Consider the following 17,871-nt stretch of genomic DNA (forward strand, 5'->3'; position numbering starts at 1 on the left):
AAGAAGGTGGGGGTGAGGGAGGAAAGGAAGAAATACAAGGTAGTAGGTATAGGTGAAACCGAGATGCGGTGGGGGGGTGGGGGGGAGGAAGAGGTGCTGTGAGTGTTTGATTGGTGGAAGAGGTAAAGGGCTGGAGAGGGGGAATGTGATAGGAGAGGACAGAAGGCCACGGAAGAAAGGGAAGGGGGAGGCACCAGAGGGAGGTGATGGGCAGGTAAGGAGATAAAGTGAGAGTGGGAAACCGCCTCTTAAAAGTTTCTTCCCCCAGGCAGTTAATCTGTTCAACCATTCTGGTTAAAGCACTCTCCCCCCCGCCCCAATGTATTATCCCAGTCTCTGCTCTGTCCTGTAAACACTTTAAATCCCTTGTTACAATGCTGTTTACATTGTAAATACATCCTGGTATTTTTGCACATTTTATTCTATTGTCCCCTAACTTTATTTTACAGGACTGTGCAAAGGTCATATATTTTAACTAATTTTATGTATTGCACTGTACAGACACATGAAAACAAATTTCATGACAGTGAGTGATGATAAACCTGATTCTGATATGGGTCTCTAATGTGGACAGAGAGTGGGAAGGGGGCAGGGAGAGGGGAATCATGGTGGACAAAAGGGGAAGGGAGAGGGGAGGAAGTGGGAAGCACCAGAGAGACATTCTGTACTGATCAATAAACCAATTGTTTGGAATCAAGTGGCTTTGCCTGGTGACTCAGGGCTGGGTGTATGTGCGCCCACACCACCCCCACCCCCCAGGACTCCTTCTCTCCACCAGTCCCTCAATCCTCCCGCAGCGCTCCACACTCGCCAATCCCAAGTTATCCTGATAAATTTCAACTCCAATCCCCTCCCTAACTCCTGGAACTAACAGCAAGAAATTAAGTGTTTCCCTTCCTAGTCCGTATCCGAGCTGTTCCACAGATCCCACCTCCCCACAAATGTTCCGTGTCCTTCCAGCCACCACAAAGACACTGGGTAGGTAACTGCAAAAGGATCCAGTGACCGTACAATCAAGGGCATTGTCACTTTCTCCTTTAACAGTATCTCCTGAAATGTGTCCGTATGATATTACACAGCCAGAATTTTAATTGATTTTGCTATTGAGACACTCTGATAAAAGCTTCAAACCAGACGAAATTCTAGTCCGCCTTTACATTAGTATTAGTTTACATTTTTAGAATTCCGTTATGAATTCCAAGAAGAAACATGAGTATCTGCTTTGACGTATAACTGAATTAAGTGTACTTAGCTATCACTGAACCATGAAGTTATTTGTGAGGCCCTCCCCTACTCGAGGTCGACCAAGGATGATGCATCCTAGCTATCTACGGTTGTTGGTATAGCACCATCAGAGGCTGACGAGACCAAAGCAAGACTGGCAGTCTCTGTTGTAAAAGTCACATCTACAAGGGTTCTCAGCTCTACCGGAGATACAACGTTCCTTTCTATGGGCCAGGTTGTTTTTAGCGGCCCCCAACCAGCAAAGGCTCCCTTTATTCCTACTCTTTGCTTCCGGCCAGTCAGATAATCTTCAATCCACGCTGGTATCTTTCCTGAAATACCACAGGATTTTATCTTGTTAAGCAGTCTCATGTGTGACATGTTTCATAAAAACCCTTATGAAAATCCAAGTATACAACATCCACTAATTCTCCTTTGTCTATCTAACCATAGAAACCACAGCACAGAAACAGGCCTTTTGGCCCTTCTTGGCTGTGCCGAACCATTTTCTGCCTAGTCCCACTGACCTGCATGTATCTGTCCAATTTATTCTTAAATGTTAAAAAAGAACCCGCATTTACCACCTCGTCTGGCAGCTCATTCCATACTCCCACCACTCTCTGTGTGAAGAAGCGCCCCCCCCAATGTTCCCTTTAAACATTTCCCCCCTCACCCTTAACCCATGTCCTCTGTTTTTTTTCTCCCCTTGCCTCAGTGGAAAAAGCCTGCTTGCATTCACTCTATCTATACCCATCATAATTTTATATACCTCCATCAAATCTCCCCTCATTCTTCTACGCTCCAGGGAATAAAGTCTTAACCTATTCAACCTTTCTCTGTAACTGAGTTTCTCAAGTCCTGGCAACATCCTTGTAAACCTTCTCTGCACTCTTTCAACCTTATTTATATTCTTCCTGTAATTTGGTGACCAAAACTGAACACAATACTCCAGATTTGGCCTCACCAATGCCTTATACAACCTCATCATAACATTCCAGCGCTTATACTCAATATTTTGATTAATAAAGGCCAATGTACCAAAAGCTCTCTTTACGACCCTATCTACCTGTGACGCCACTTTTAGGGAATTTTGTATCTGTATTCCCAGATCCCTCTGTTCCACTGCACTCCTCAGTGCCTGACCATTAACCTGTATGTTCTACCTTGGTTTGTCCTTCCAACGTGCAATACCTCACACTTGTCTGTATTAAACTCCGTCTGCCATTTTTCAGCCCATTTTTCCAGCTGGTCCAAGTCCCTCTGCAGGCTCTGAAAACCTTCCTCACCGTCTACTACACCTCCAATCTTTGTATCATCAGCAAATTTGCTGATCCAATTTACCACATTATCATCCAGATCATTGATATAGATGACAAATAACAATGGACCCAGCAGTGATCCCTGTGGCACACCACTAGTCACAGGCCTCCACTCAGAGAAGCAATTCTCTACCACCACTCTTTGGCTTCTTCCATTGAGCCAATGTCTAATCCAATTTACCACCTCTCCATGTATACCTAGTGACTGAATTTTCCTAACTAACCTCCCATGCGGGACCTTGTCAAAGGCCTTACTGAAGTCCATGTAGACAATATCCACTGCCTTCCCTTCATCCACTTTCCTGGTAACCTCCTCGAAAAACTCCAATAGATTGGTCAAACATGACCTACCACACACAAAGCCATGTTGACTCTCCCTAATAAGTCCCTGTCTATCCAAATGCTTGTAGATTCTGTCTCTTAGTACTCCCTCCAATAACTTACCTACTACCGATGTTAAATTTACTGGCCTATAATTTCCCGGATTACTTTTCGATCCTTTTTTAAACAACGGAACAACATGAGCCACGCTCCAATCCTCCGGCACCTCACCTGTAGACAGCGACATTTTAAATATTTCTGCCAGGGCCCCCGCAATTTCAACACTAGTCTCCTTCAAGGTCCGAGGGAACACCCTGTCAGGTCCTGGGGATTTATCCACTTTAATTTTCCTCAAGACAGCAAGAACCTCCTCCTCCTCGATCTGTACAGTTTCCATGATCTCACTACTTGTTTCCCTTAATTCCATAGACTTCATGCCAGTTTCCTTAGTAAATACAGACGCAAAAATCCTATTTAAGATCTCCCCTATTTCCTTTGGTTCCACACATAGCCGTCCAATCTAATCTTCAAGAGGACCAATTTTATCCCTTACAATCCTTCTGCTCTTAATATACCTGTGAAAGCTCTTTGGATTATCCTTCGAGCTTATTATTTCCTCAAAGAATTCCAACAGATTTGTCAGGCAAGATTCCCCCTTAAGGAAACCATGCTGACTTTGGCCTATTTTATCAAGTGCCTCCAAGTACCTTGAGACCTCATCCTCAACAATTGACTCCAACATCTTTCCAACCACCAAGGCCAGACGAACTGTCCTATAACTTCCTTCCTTCTTAAAGAGTGGAGCAATATTTGCAACTTTCCAGTTCTCAGGACACATTTCAGAATCTAATTATTCCTGAAGTATCATCACTAATGCCTCCTCAATCTCTTTCAGAACCCTTGAGCTAGTTCATCTGGGAGAGTCTAGGACCAGTGTTCACAACCTCAGATTACAAAGACGACCTCTTAGAACCAAGACAAGGAGGAATTTCTTTAGCCAGAGGGTGGTGAATCTGTGGAATTCATCAGCACAGGGCAAGTCATTGGGTATACTTAAGATGAAGGCTGACAGGTTCTCGTTTAGGAAGGGTGTCAAAGATTACAGGTGGAAAGCAGGAGAATGTGTTTGAGAGGGATAATAAATCGAATGATAGACGCAATGGCCTAATTCAGCTCCTTTCTCCAATGCTGGAATCTGGAGCAAAATGTGCTGGAGGACCTCAGCAGTTCAGACAGCATATGTAGAGGGAAATGAACTGTTGCTGTTTTGGAGCAACACCTTCCTTCAGGAGTTTAATGATTAGTTTATTTATTTAGTGATACAGCCTGGAGTAGGCCCTTCCAGCCCTTCGAGCAATGTCGCCCTAACAACCCTGAATTAACCCTAGCCTAACCACCGGACAATTTACAATGACCAATTACCCTGTCAACCAGTACATCTTTGGACTGTGGGAGGAAACCAGAGCACCAGGAGAAAACCCACACGGTCACAGGGAGAACATGCAGACTCCTTATGGGCAGCAGTAGTGGAAATTGAACCTGGGTTGCTGATACTGTGAAGCGTTGTGCTAACCACTACGCTGCAGTGCCGCCAAGAACTTTCTAAATTAATATTGCCCCCTCATTCAGTGTCTTCGTGCCTTGATAACTTGAGCTTATATTTCAAAGCTAGTGCCCTGCAGGATTTACCCAACTTCAATTCAAAAGTTCAAAGGTCAAAGCAATTTTTTTTAATCAATGCAACCTTGAGATTCATCTTCTTGCAGAAAGCCACCACAGCAAAGCAACACAACAAAATCTACGAGAAACCCCAGACAACAAAGCACCCAATGTGTGAAAAAAAGAATTGTGCAAACGGTAAATAATCACACAACACACAGAACATGACCTGCAGAGTCCCCGAAAGTGAGCCCACAGCCAAACAGCCAGGTGCCTGATGGCTGCAGGCCACAGCAATAGCTTTTTGATACCTCATTTATAGTAACCAATTAAATCCAAATCAAATCAGTTCTGGTTGCTTCATTATAGGAAAGTCATGGAAGTATTAAAGAGTGCAAAGGAGATTTAACAAGATATTTAAGAGGTGGCTTCCTCTTGTACAAAGATAAGGCCACCCTCAGGGTGGAGGAGCAACACCCTATATTCCGTCTGGGTACTCTCCAACCTGATGGCATGAACATCGATTTCTCCTTCCGGCAAAAAAATGTTTTCCCTTCCCTTCCCCTCCTTTTTCTTTTCCCCACTCTTTTAGCTCTTCTCATCAGCCTAACTCTTTCCTCTGGTTCCCCTCCTCCCTTCCATTCTCGTATGGTCCACTCTCCTCTCCTATCAGACTCCTTCCTCTCCAACCCTTTAACTTTCCTACCCATCTGGCTTCACCTATCACCTTTTATTTACCCTCCTTCCCCTTCCCCGACCTTTTTTTATTCTGGCATCTTCCCCCTTCCTTCTCAGTCCTGAAGGGCCTCGGCCCGAAACGTTGACTGTTTATTCGTTTCCACAGATGCTACCTGACCTGCTGAGTTCCTCCAGCATTTTGTTTGTGTTGCTTTGGATTTCCAGCATATGCAGACTTTCTCATGCTTATTGCTTAGCAGGAGGTTGCCTAGATTAAAGAGCATGTCTTGAGGAAAAGTTGATTTGGCTGGAGCTGGAGCTTTTCTCTTTGGGACAAAGGAAGATGAGAGTTGTACAAGATGGACAGCCAGCACCTTCTCCCCAGAGCAGCAATGGCTAATACAAGAGAACATAACGTGAAGGTGATTGGAGTAATGCATGCGGGGGGTGGGGGGATGTCAAAGGTATGATTTTTATTTACATAGAGTGGAATGGACTGCCAAAGGGTAGTGGTAGAGACAGATGCATCAGAATACATTAGGATTAGCACAACGCTTTACAGTGCCAGTGACCCGGGTTCAATTCCCACCGCTGCCTGTAAGGAGTTTGTACATTCTCCTCGTGACCGCATGGGTTTCCTCCGGGTGCTCTGGCCTCCTCCCACAGTCCAACGACATACCAGTTGGTAGGTTAATTGGTCATTGTAAATTGTCCCAAGATTAGGCTAGGGTTAAATCGAGGGATTACTGGGCAACATGGCTTAAAGGGTCGGAAGGGCTTACTCCGTGCAGTATCTCTGAATAAATAAATAATCAGAATCAGGTTTAGTTTCACCGGCATGTGTCGTGAAATTTGTTAACTTAGCAGCAGCAGTTCAATGCAATACATAACACAGGAGAAAAAAATAAGATAATAATAAATAAATTATAGTATGCGTATAACGAATAGATTAAAAATCATGTAAAAACAGAAATACTATATATTAAAAAAGTGAGGTAGTGTCCAAGGATTCAATGTCCATTTTGGAATTGGATGGCAGAGGGGAAGAAGCTGTTTCTAAAACGCTGACTGTGTGCCTTCAGGCTTCTGTATCTCCTACCTGATGATAACTGTGAGAAAAGGGCATGCCCTGAGTGTTGGGGGTCCTTAATAATGGACACTGCCTTTCTGAGACACCACTCCTCGATGGTACTCAAGATGGAGCCGACTAAATCTACAACCCTCTGCAGCTTCCTTCGGTCCTGTGCAGTAGCACCCCACCCCCCATACCAGACAGTGGTGCAGCCTGTCAGAATGCTCAGGAGACTCCCAGATAAGAACATAGATAATAGAAAAATGGAGTCTATGTGGGTGGGAAAGTTTAGATTGGCCTTGGAGTAGATTAAAAGGTTAGCACATCATAGGCCAAAGGGCCTGTACTGTGCTATGTTCTATATTTTCTCTCATATAAACATGCATCAAAATCAAACAAGCTTTCAAACGGAGGCAGGCTGAGCCTTTAACCTTGCTTTCACTGCATTTTAATGGAAAAGACAGAGTCAAGAAAGCTTTGAGACGATAGCCAGCAACTGTGGTACCTCAAGACTTTCTCTTCTTCCCAAGTGAATTCTCGTGCACCAAGAATAATCCTCGCTGACAAAACGTCAAAATTAATGAATGATAGCAATAATAAAACTAAGAGTCAGGCTGATACATGCGAGCCAGTAATCCATAAAATTTCACATGAAGTTCTGGGTAAGTTCTACACTGTCACTGTCGCAGACTCACTGTGGCAGTACTGGAGGATAGTCCTGCGTGCCTGTCCAGATGAATACCAAACATGGCATGTTAACTTATTGTCCTGACGTGTTCTCCAGATCAAATTGGATATGTTCCTGAGAGGTTTCATTAAATGACTTCCCACCTTTGGCAGTTATTTAATATGTCTCCGTTTCTGATATCAAGATTTCCTGCAACTCATTAGCTACTTTAAGGGTGTATTTGTCCACCCAGTGCTCTGTGACGACACTGGTGCCAAACTGTATCGGCCCTTGCCCCTCCCTTGGACAACATTGATGTCGTGGAGAGGGGAGACTTGCAGCATGGGCAACTGCCGGTCTTCCATACAACCTTGCCCAGGCCTGCGCCCTGGAGAGTGAAGACTTTCCAGGCGCAGATCCATGGTCTCGCAAGACTAATGGATGCTTTTATTATTTATTGAGTCCACTTCAAATCACTCCAATTTCTACATGAACCAATATGTAGAAGTAATGGGTAAATTACTAGTTTTTAAAATACATCTAAGAACTTTCTCTGGTTGTCTGCAGCAGTGATAAGAAAATTAAGCTTTAAGTTGTAATTTCGCAAACTCACACAAGGCAAACAAGATAATGTACAGGCTAACCTTCTGGATAAAGAACAGAAAATCATTTACAATGTAAATAAGAAACAAGCTGATGTCAATTCAAAACTTCCTCCTGCTTTGGTCATTCTGAATTCCTTTCAAATAAATGCAGACTGGTACGGTAGCGTAGTGGTTAGCATAACACGTTACCATACAGGCGACCCGTTTTCAATTACCACCGCTGCCTGTAAGCAGTTTGTACTATCTCGCCATGGCCACTGGGGCTTTCCCTGGGCACTCTGGTTTCATCCCTATGACGCACCGGTTAGTAGGTTAATTGGTCGTTGTAAATTGTCCAGTGATTAGGCTAGGGTTAAATCAAGGGTTGCTGGGCGGTGCGGTTGAAAGGGCCAGAAATACCTATTCCGTGCTGTGTCACAATAAATACATTAATTGAGAAGCGTACAATGTGGTGGCATTGAAGAGGGTTCAAAGGAGGTTCACGAAACTGATTCTGGGTTTGAAAGTTCCACCGTATGAGGACTGTTTGGTGGCTTTGGGCCTGTATGCACTGGAATTCAGAAGAATGAGGGGTGACCTCATTGAAAGCTATGGAATGGTGAAAGGCTTTGATAGAGTGGATGTGGAGAGGATGTTTCCTGTAGTGGGAGACTGGGGCTGAGAAGGAAATGTACCACCCATGATGAAATGGTGGAGCAGATTCAATGGGCCAAATGGCTTAATTCTGCTCCTATATCTTGTGGTGAAAGACCCATTTGCGCATGTAGCAAAATTGAGCCACTCCATTAAACACATGCTTCAAAAAAAATTAAAACAAGAATCTACCAACTAGGCTGAGATGCCATCCTCGCCATGTAGTCCATGGCAAACTCCACAGCATCTGTTCGTTCCGGAAACAAGACACAGAACATAGACAAGACACCCAGGTTGTTGCCATAGATTTCATTCCATCGAGCGCTGAATTGTTTGGGGTCCCAGGGAGGCAGGTATTCCTTTGGGTTTGATAGCATGACCTGCACGGCGTCCCAGATACTGTTCGCAATGTGCCGGTGAGTAGTTTTTGCCTTGAGTCGCAGCCCTTCCACATCACCTTTACTGAAGTACAGCATCGGGTGACCATCGTAATTCCCATTCATAAAGTGGATGCTGCCACCAATTGTATGTGTCAAAAGGGAGAAGAGATTTATCAAAATTATCACTGGTACTCCATGTGTGTAAGTCTTCATTGTGGCAGCAGCTCCCCAAATCCCACTTCCAACCGAATCATCTTCAGCAACCCTGGAAAAGAAGGGGGAAAAAAAAAAAGCACATCACAAAGCAATACTACCATTCCATGTAGTATTAATGTTTCAAGCCGAGACCCTTCGGTTCGGCCACACTTGGAGTACTGTGTCCAGTTCTGGTCGCTTCACTATAGGAAGGATGTGGAAGCATTGGAAAGGGTACAGAGGAGATTTACCAGGATGCTGCCTGGTTTAGCAAGTATGCATTATGAGCAGAGATTAAGGGAGCTAGGGCTTTACTCTCCGGATGAGAGGAGACATGATAGAGGTGTACAAGATAATAAGAGGAATAGATAGAGTGGATAGCCAGCACCTCTTCCCCAGGGCACCACTGCTCAATACAAGAGGGCATGGCTTTAAGGTAAGGGGTGGGAAGTTCAAGGGGGATATTAGAGGAAGGTTTTTTACTCAGCGAGTGGTTGGTGCGTGGAATGCACTGCCTGAGTCAGTGGTGGAGGCAGATACACTCGTGAAATTTAAGAGACTACTAGACAAGTATATGGAGGGATTTAAGGTGGGGGGTTATATGGGATGCAGGGTTTAAGGGTCGGCACAACATTGTGGGCCGAAGGGCCTGTACTGTGCTGTACTGTTCTATGTTCCTGATGAAGGGTCATCATTCCTCTCCACAGATGCCGTCCCTCAGCATTTCATAAACACCAATGATTTTGCAGATGTTGGAACTCAAGAATAATACATACAAAATGCTGTAAGAACTCAGCAAGTCAGGCAGCACCTATGGAGAGGAATATTCAATGTTTTGGGCTGAGACCCTTCCTGATGAAAGGTCTTGGCTCAAAATGTTGACTCTTCCTTCCTCTCCGTAGATGCTGCTTGACCTGCTGAGTTTCTCCAGTATTTCATAAACACGAGATTCTGCAGATGCTGGAAATCCAGAGAAATAGACACAAAACACTGGAGGAACCCAACAGGTCAGGCAACATCATCCATGCAGAGAAATAAAGAGCCTGTATTTCGGGCTGAGTTCTTTCATCTGGACTGATGAAGAGATTAGACATTGTACTACCAGTGGTTTTTATGTCAAGTTAGTCAGAAGTCAGCTGTTTCATGGTGCAAAGGTGTAAAGTTGGAATGTGGTGAGGGTTTAAGAAATAGACCAGCCATAAATAGAAGTCAGAAAGCGCAGTGTTTTTAATGGGGCAGAACAAACTAGAAAGTGGGCTCACACTGAAATTTACTGCTTGAAGTAACATTATTTTATTTACGTACAGCCTCAATTAAGTCAAGTTAAACTGTCCTAATAGCATGAGGAAGAGGTAGAAGAATTAGTGAGAGATCTGTGTAAGATCATTACTCACAGCCAAGAAAGATTTGAGTAAGACATATGATGCGCTAAAGGAGCTCAGCTGGTCAGGCAGCATCTATGCATGGGCATAAACAGTTGACATTACAGACCGAGTCCTTTCGTCAGAGCATCAGGAGTTCTGGTGCAGGGTCTTGGCCTGAAATGTCAACTGTATATTCCCATCCATAGATGCTGCCCGACCTGCCGAACTCCTCCAGCACATTGTGGGTATTGCTCTAGATCTCCAGCATCTGCAGTACCTCTTGTGTCTTACGATTTCTGAGGTTCCAATAATATGATATGGAAGATTTAATCGAACTAGTACGATAATCTGTTCTGCCAGAATAACATCTTTTTTAAGACCTTACAGGTAATCTGATCAATCATTCTAGTGAACACCACCCCACACCCTCTATTGATTATCTCAGTCACTGCATTGTACTGGAAGCTCTTCAAACAACTTTTAATAATACTGCTTACATTATAACTACATGGTAGTATTTATGTATTTGTGCACATTTTATCTAATATCCATACTTCCATCTTTTTTTAAATAAAATTCTGTATAATTGTTAAATGTTGTTTCCATGTCCCTCCAGCACAACACCGCAAGTTCTTAATACAGGTAAATGTATTTGGCAAATACAGCTGATCCTGGATTCCAAAACCTTAACTGGCATGTATTGCGACAGGGGTCATAATCAAGCAATCAACTAACTTAGTGATAAAGTGTAGCCTTTTCCATTTCTGCATTGGTATTTCTATACGAGGCCATGATCCAAGTAGTTAGGATACTCTCAACATACACCCAGTGGTCACTTTATTCCGTGCACCTGTACCTGTTTCTGCAAGTATCTGATCAGCCAATTATGTGGCAGCAACCCGAATGGCAGATGTATACAGACCTCCAAACAGCAGCCAGGATGTGCATTACAAACTACAACCCCAAATAGAAGGGCAACGTCATGATAATCGTTGGGGATTATAACATGAAAGTGGATTAGGAAAAACCAGGCCAGTAATGAACCTCAAGAGAGAGAATTTGTAGAATGTCTAAGGGATGACTTTAGAACAGCTTGTTGTTGGGCCCACAGGGGGGATCAGCTGTGCTGGATTGGGTGTTGTGCAATGATCCGGAGGTGATAAGAGCGCTTAAGGTTAAGGAACCCTGAGGGAACAGTGACCACAATGTGATCCAGTTCACTTTGAAATTAGAGAAGGAGAAACTAAATTCCAATGTGTCAGTATTTCAGTGGACTAAAGGAAATTACAATGGTATGACAGGGGAACTGGCCAAGGTTGACTGGAAAGGGACACTAGCAGGAAGGACGGCAGAGCAGTAATGGCTGGAGTTTCCATAAAAAATGAGGGAAGTGCAAAACAGATATATTCCAAATAAGAAGAAATTTTCAAATAGAAGAAGGACACTATGGTGGGTGACAAGTGAAGTCAGAGCCAAGTAAAAGCAAAAGAGAGGGCACACAAGGAAGCCAAAGCCAGTGGGAAGTTAGAGGATTGGAAAGCTTTTAAAAACTTAGAAGGAAACTAAGAAGGTCATTAGGAATGAAATGATGGATTATGAAAGGGATCTAGCGACTAATATCAAAGAAGACACTAAAAGCTTTTTTAAGTATATAAAGGATAAATGAGTTGAGGGTAGATATAGAACCAATAGAAAATGATGCTGGATGTAATGAGAAAAACAGAGATGGCAGAGGAACTGAATGCGTATTTTGCATTAGTCTTCACAGTATACCGGACATTCAAGAGTGTCAGGGAAGTGAAGTATGTGCAGTGAAAATTACGATTGAGGAGGTGCTCAGGAAGCTTAATGGTCTGAGGGTGGATAAATCTCCTGGACCTGACGGAATGCGCCCTCGGGTTCTGAAAGAAGTAGCTAGAAAGATTACGGAGGCATTAACGATGATCTTTCAAGAATCGACAGATTCTGGCATTGTACCAGATGACTGAAAAATTGCAAACAAAAAAAAGCAGCCCTTCTGAAAACACTTCGTTAATGAGAGAGGTTGGAGGCAACTGACCAGACTTGTTCAAGATGATACGAGGAATTGATTGTGTGGATAGTCAGAGGCTTTTTCCCAGGGCTGAAATGACTAACACGAGAGGGCACAATTTTAAGGTGCTTGGAAGGTGACAGTAACTCAAGTAACCAGATGTTATAACAGTGATGTGCAGAAGAGTATCTCTGAACGCACAACATGTCAAACCTTGAAGTGGATGGGATACAGCGGAAGAAGATCACACTGGGTTTCATTTCATTCCTGTACCTAATAAAGTGGGCACTGAGTGCAAATTTCCAACTTAAGTCAAATGGAGTTTATGTACATACTTTAAGGAACTGCTCCAATGAACTTTTCAACTCCAATCTGCCATCATATTTGATGAATAACTTTTCCATTTTTTCATTTACAGATTTTTGTTGTTCATTTTCTATGGTGCTCACTTCAAAAATAACCAGACCGTGTACTCGCTAATTTTTCATAATAAGTGCTAATACTGAGTAGTTTTGTGAATTTGCAATGCCGGCATTTAACAGCCAGCCAAGAAGCAAGTCAGGAATTTAGCCAAACCACTGGAATTTTTCATCTATTAACATTGAAGAAGGTGGTGAATTGTGTCATGCTCACCGCCCTCTGCACCTGACTTCCCAAAAAGTATTTCTGGCACAGGAGACTTGGAAGTTAAAACAAAATGACGCACTTCACCAAGAGGACCACAACCTTGTCATGGGGTTTGGAGGCTTGTGTCAATGTCCTGGAGGGCTACGTTGGCTTGTTCTTTGGCTCCTGATTGGTGACCCAGGACAAAGGATAGAGGCCAGACTAAGAGTGGTCCACTGGTCCTCCAGGTTCAGGGGTTCAGCTCAGGGCCAACAACCCTAACTAATAAAACAAAATTGTTATGGAAACAGCGATGGAGAATCCTTGTACATCTGAGTGTGACAGTATGGATACACAGAGATGGAGGACCTCCATGGCTGCCCTAAACACCAGCGGCATAATGGGCAGTAAGCAAATAGATAGGTACACAACGCAAGAAAAACGGAGGCTTGTAGCTATATAAATCAGTGAGACCTCGTGGCAGAAAGGCCGAAACTGTGCTGTACCGTTTCAAGTTCTATGTCCTATTTCCTTCAACTGGCTGCTCTCTCCATGGACTTACTCTGAATCAATAAGATTACCCCCTATTATCTGAACTTCAATGAATATAAAGGGAGTTTAAAGAGCAGCTTCATTTGTCACATTGTACATTGAAACATCGCATTTAACGTGTTGCTTGTGTCAACTACCTGCAAGTGTCGCCATGCCTCCAGCACCAACATGTTAACAATAGACAATAGGTGCAGGAGTAGGCCATTCAGCCCTTCGAGCCAGCACCACCAATCACAGTGATCATGGCTGATCATCCACAATCAGTACCCTGTTCCTGCCTTCTCCCCATATCCATTGACTCCACTATCTTTAAGAGCTCTATCTAACTCTTTCTTGAAAGAATCCAGAGAACTGGCCTCCACTGCTTTCTGAGGCAGAGCATTCCACAGAACCACAACCCTCTGAGTGAAAAAGTTTTTCCTCAACTCCGTTCTAAATGGCCTACCCCTTAATCTTAAACTGTGGCCTCTGGTTCTGGACTCACCCATCAGCAGGGACATGCTTCCTGCCTCCAGCATGTCCAATCCCTTAATAATCTTATATGTTTCAATCAGATCCCCTCTCAGCCTTCTAAATTCCAGTGTATACAAGCCCAGTCACTCCAAGCTTTCAAAATATGACATTCCCACCACCTAACCTTAACCTTAACCTAACATCTTTGGACTGTGGGAGGAAATCCACAGGTCATGGGGAGAACGTAGAAACTCTTTACAAACAGCGGCTGGAAATGAACCTCGATCAGTAATCACTGGTGCTATAAAATGTTGCTCTAAGTGCTACACTACCATGCACCCAGCCTGTTATAGTCCAGCTCCAGGCTATTCAAAGGTTCCACATAAGAGAATCACTAGATCCCAGTCACACACACACAAACACAAGAGATTCTGCAGAAGTCCTGATGAAGGTTCTCGGCTGAAACATTGACTGTTTGCCCTTTTCCACAGATTCTGCCTGGCCTGCTGAGTTCCTCCAGCATTTTGTGTGTGTTGCTTTGGATTTCCAGCATCTGCAGATTTTCTCGTGCTTGAGATTCTGCCTTCCATGCAAGTAGAACCCTCCGGAAATAAGAAGACCAAAACTATAAGCAGTCCTCCAGGTACAGTACTACCAAAACCTTAAACTGTTGTAGCTGGACTTACAAACCTTGGTGCTCATTATTTTTACTAATAGAGTGCTACTATAGACAGTCTCTCGATTAATTAAGATAGCAAACATTTGCAGAATAGTTATGATCCCCCGGCATCCCATTAATTACAGTTTGCCAACTTCAAAATGGCCCAATGATCCTAGTTTTCTGTAAGTTTGCCAATTCTCGAATGCATGCCAATCAAAGGAATTGAAGAGGCAGAATAAATACTTTCCTGCCATCTCATGGGAGGGTAGTTTGAAATTTCCATAACAGGAATTGCAGCCTATTTTCCCAGGCTACAGCTCAGCTCCTTTGGTAGTTGCCTGGAGTCTTACTCGAAAACTCCACATTAAATCCATGAGGAATACACCCTGTAAACTAGCCTCATGTTCTAGGCCAGTAACAAACCAAAATAGACAGCCTTTGATGATATAATGATTTCTGTCATTTCAAGAAAAACATGAATATGACAAATAAAGAACACTTTGAATTATTACTTCGATTGGGAATCTCTTTTATTGGGTAACAGAAACAAGCTCTTCATCCCATCTAGTCCATGTTGAAACATTAATCTATCTGGTCCCATCAACTTGCACCTGGAGCGTAGCCCTCTCTGCCCCTCCTGTCCATGTACCTACCAAAAATTTCTCTTAAATATTGAAATTGACATCCACCAGCTGTGCCGGCAGCTCATTCCACACTCTCATTACCCTCAGAGTGAAGAAGTTTCCCCTCATGTTCCTCTTAAACTTTTTACCCTTTACCCTTAACCTATGACCTCAAGTCGTAGTCCCACTCTATCTCAATGGAAACTTCCTCCCCTCCCCCCGACTTTTCCTCTTCCCTTCCAGTCCGGATGAAGGGTCTCAGTCAGTTCCTCCAGCATTTTGTGTGTGTTGCCTTGGACTTCCAGCATCTGCAGATTTTCTCGTCTCTGTGGAAAACGTCTGCATGCATTTACCCTATCTATACCCTCATCACTTTGCACACCTCTATTAAACTTCCTTGCAATCTCCCCTTTTGCATTACTTTAATTTTGCACAGTAACAGGACCTTCCGGCCAAGTGAGCCCATGCCACCAATCACACCCACGTAACTGATTAACCAACTACCCTGTCTGGGAGGAAACCAGAACACCCGTAGGAAACCTACACATCGACGGGGAGAATGTACAAATGCCTTGAGGACAGTATCGGCAAGCATTACAGAATTGATTGGCTAACCAGCATAAAACTGAAAGTTAGGATAACTGGGCCATTTTAAAGCTGGCAAACTATAATTAGATGCTGGGAGATCATAACTGATCAGCAAAGCTAACTATCCTTACTAATCAAGGGATGAATTATGGTAGCATTCTATTAGTAAAAATTATAAGTCACTAGTACTATAATAGCATTGTTCTAACAACTACACTCCTGCTTTGTCTCCTTCCAATATCGCTTCAAACTGTATATTCCAAATTCCAGCCTCGTACAGTGTGAAGAGATATCAGGTGCACAGGTCAACAGTATTTCTCAAACACCTTTAGAGGTATGAACAGATCATTAATCTTGGCTGTTAGTGAGGCACTGTTACTGTAAATCAATTACTGATCTAGCAGATGATAAATGCCAAACAGTGTGCATTGCTTTATAACTTCAAAAATTAAACTAATTCAAAGGAAGACCTGTTGACATCTGTTAGAGTCTTTCCTGCTCTCCTTGTTCTGTTGATAATTATTAAGTCTGTCCATATGTTCACATGTATTTACGTTTGATTATTGACCTTTGCACATATGACCGTTCTGCTATATGTTGATTGCTCATGGTTGTTTGCACTATTGTAAACTGTTGGTTGCTATTGTGTTGTCTGCTATGGTACTGTACTATGTTTTATGCTTGGCACCGAACAACAATCAATGCTGGTATATTTCACATGTTGGCAATAAAGTGATTTTGATTGTTATAAACAAGAACTAGTCCCTAATTCTCAATGCAAGTTGTAATCAGCAATCAGTTTGATGTTGAAGTCAGAGCTTTGCAAAGTAAAGAGACCAGGAGACTCGTCTCCATTGGCCAAACGCAATACAGTGGGGTTACAAACAAGAGAAAAATCTGAAGAGGCTGGAAATCGAAGCAACACACACAAAACACTAGAGGAACTCAGCTGGCTAGGCAACATCTGTGGAAAAAAGTACAGTCGACGTTTTAGGCTGAGACCCTTCAGCAGGACTGGAGAAGGGTCGCAGCCCGAAACATCAATTGTACTCTTTTCCATAGATGTTGCCTGGCCTGCTGAGTTCATCCAGCATTTTGTGTGCATTAAAGTGGGGTTATGTCACTTAGCATATCAAACATGGTTACAAATTGGGATAAGGCTTAAAATTTTCTTTGATGTTTAGGGTTTTGAGGACAGGGAACCCAATACAATCACAACAGGACCAGTTAGTGACCACCTAGTGAGCAGGTCAAAGAACTAACACCTTGCCATTGGGATTTGATACCAGTTTGGGCACAGGCAGCTGAGTTCTGGATGAGATTACATTTCCACTGTTTTCAAGGTGTGTACAGCATTGGAATAGTTGGGCCTCAAGATGATATGTTTCACATACTGGCGATAAAGTGATTTTGATTCTGAGGTTTAAATAAATGCAACTATTTTCTATCTGAAAATGGAAGACCTATTAAAAATCAAGTCATTAACTTACCAACAGAAAGCTGGCTGATATTAGGTACAGGACAAGATTTACAACCTAGCAAGTTAACGAACATTAAAATTTCTTACTGATGATAAATTATACTATTCAAAGAAGTTTAAAGAGCTGCAAAACACCTCAAGAGGAATTAAAAGTTAAGCATATAAATGCCAAAGAATTGTAATGCATGAACCAATGCCTGCACCACAAAATTATATTCAGGGTCTTAACACTATGGTTGAAGCCTCATTTGTATATTTTAGTAGAACTCTCATCTATATTAGGAGGTCGGAGCCTCCGTGAAAACTAAGATGTCAGGACAGCAAGAGTGGAACAGAGCTGTACTCTAAAATTGCTACACGCTGTTTCACAAGCATTTTAAAGAAAGGAACAGTGCTAATCATTTGTTACAACAGAAATTTTAAATGAACACAGAAATACCTTGTTAACAGTTCATGTAAAGCAATCATGGGTGTTTGAATGTTTTTAAAATCAGCTTAATATGTCCCCTCCAACACTGTTGTGTTAATAAGCAGGGCTTGTCTGAATGCAATGGCGTGCATCTTGATTTCCACCCACTTGATGTATGAGCAGACAGCGAAACATGGGAACAATTACATTGTCAAGGTCACTACTTCCGGTTTATATACCCCAGCAGATCAATTTTACAAAGGCTATGCAATTGCAATCGTTGGATAATACATTAAATGTTTTCCCATGGCTTGTACGCTGTATAATTAAATAAACTTTTCGATCAGTAT

At 42.9% G+C, this 17,871-nt stretch overlaps 1 protein-coding gene across 5 annotated transcripts in view; it reads right to left on the minus strand.

The window, feature by feature from the left end:
- dse (dermatan sulfate epimerase) overlaps nt 1-17,871 on the minus strand; it is a 144,679-nt gene that overhangs the window by 88,193 nt on the left and 38,615 nt on the right. For 3 of the 5 annotated variants that reach the window (XM_063033523.1, XM_063033535.1, XM_063033532.1), the window contains one exon: nt 8,371-8,823. The exons of the other annotated variants lie outside the window; for them this stretch is intronic. In XM_063033523.1, the coding sequence (XP_062889593.1) occupies nt 8,371-8,771 (401 nt within the window). In that variant the 5' untranslated portion in view covers nt 8,772-8,823. The remainder of the gene's footprint in view (nt 1-8,370; nt 8,824-17,871) is intronic. 5 annotated transcript variants of the gene reach the window in all.

The sequence above is a fragment of the Mobula hypostoma genome, chromosome 2 (genome assembly GCF_963921235.1).
Source record: "Mobula hypostoma chromosome 2, sMobHyp1.1, whole genome shotgun sequence".
Taxonomy (NCBI): Eukaryota; Metazoa; Chordata; class Chondrichthyes; order Myliobatiformes; family Myliobatidae; genus Mobula; species Mobula hypostoma.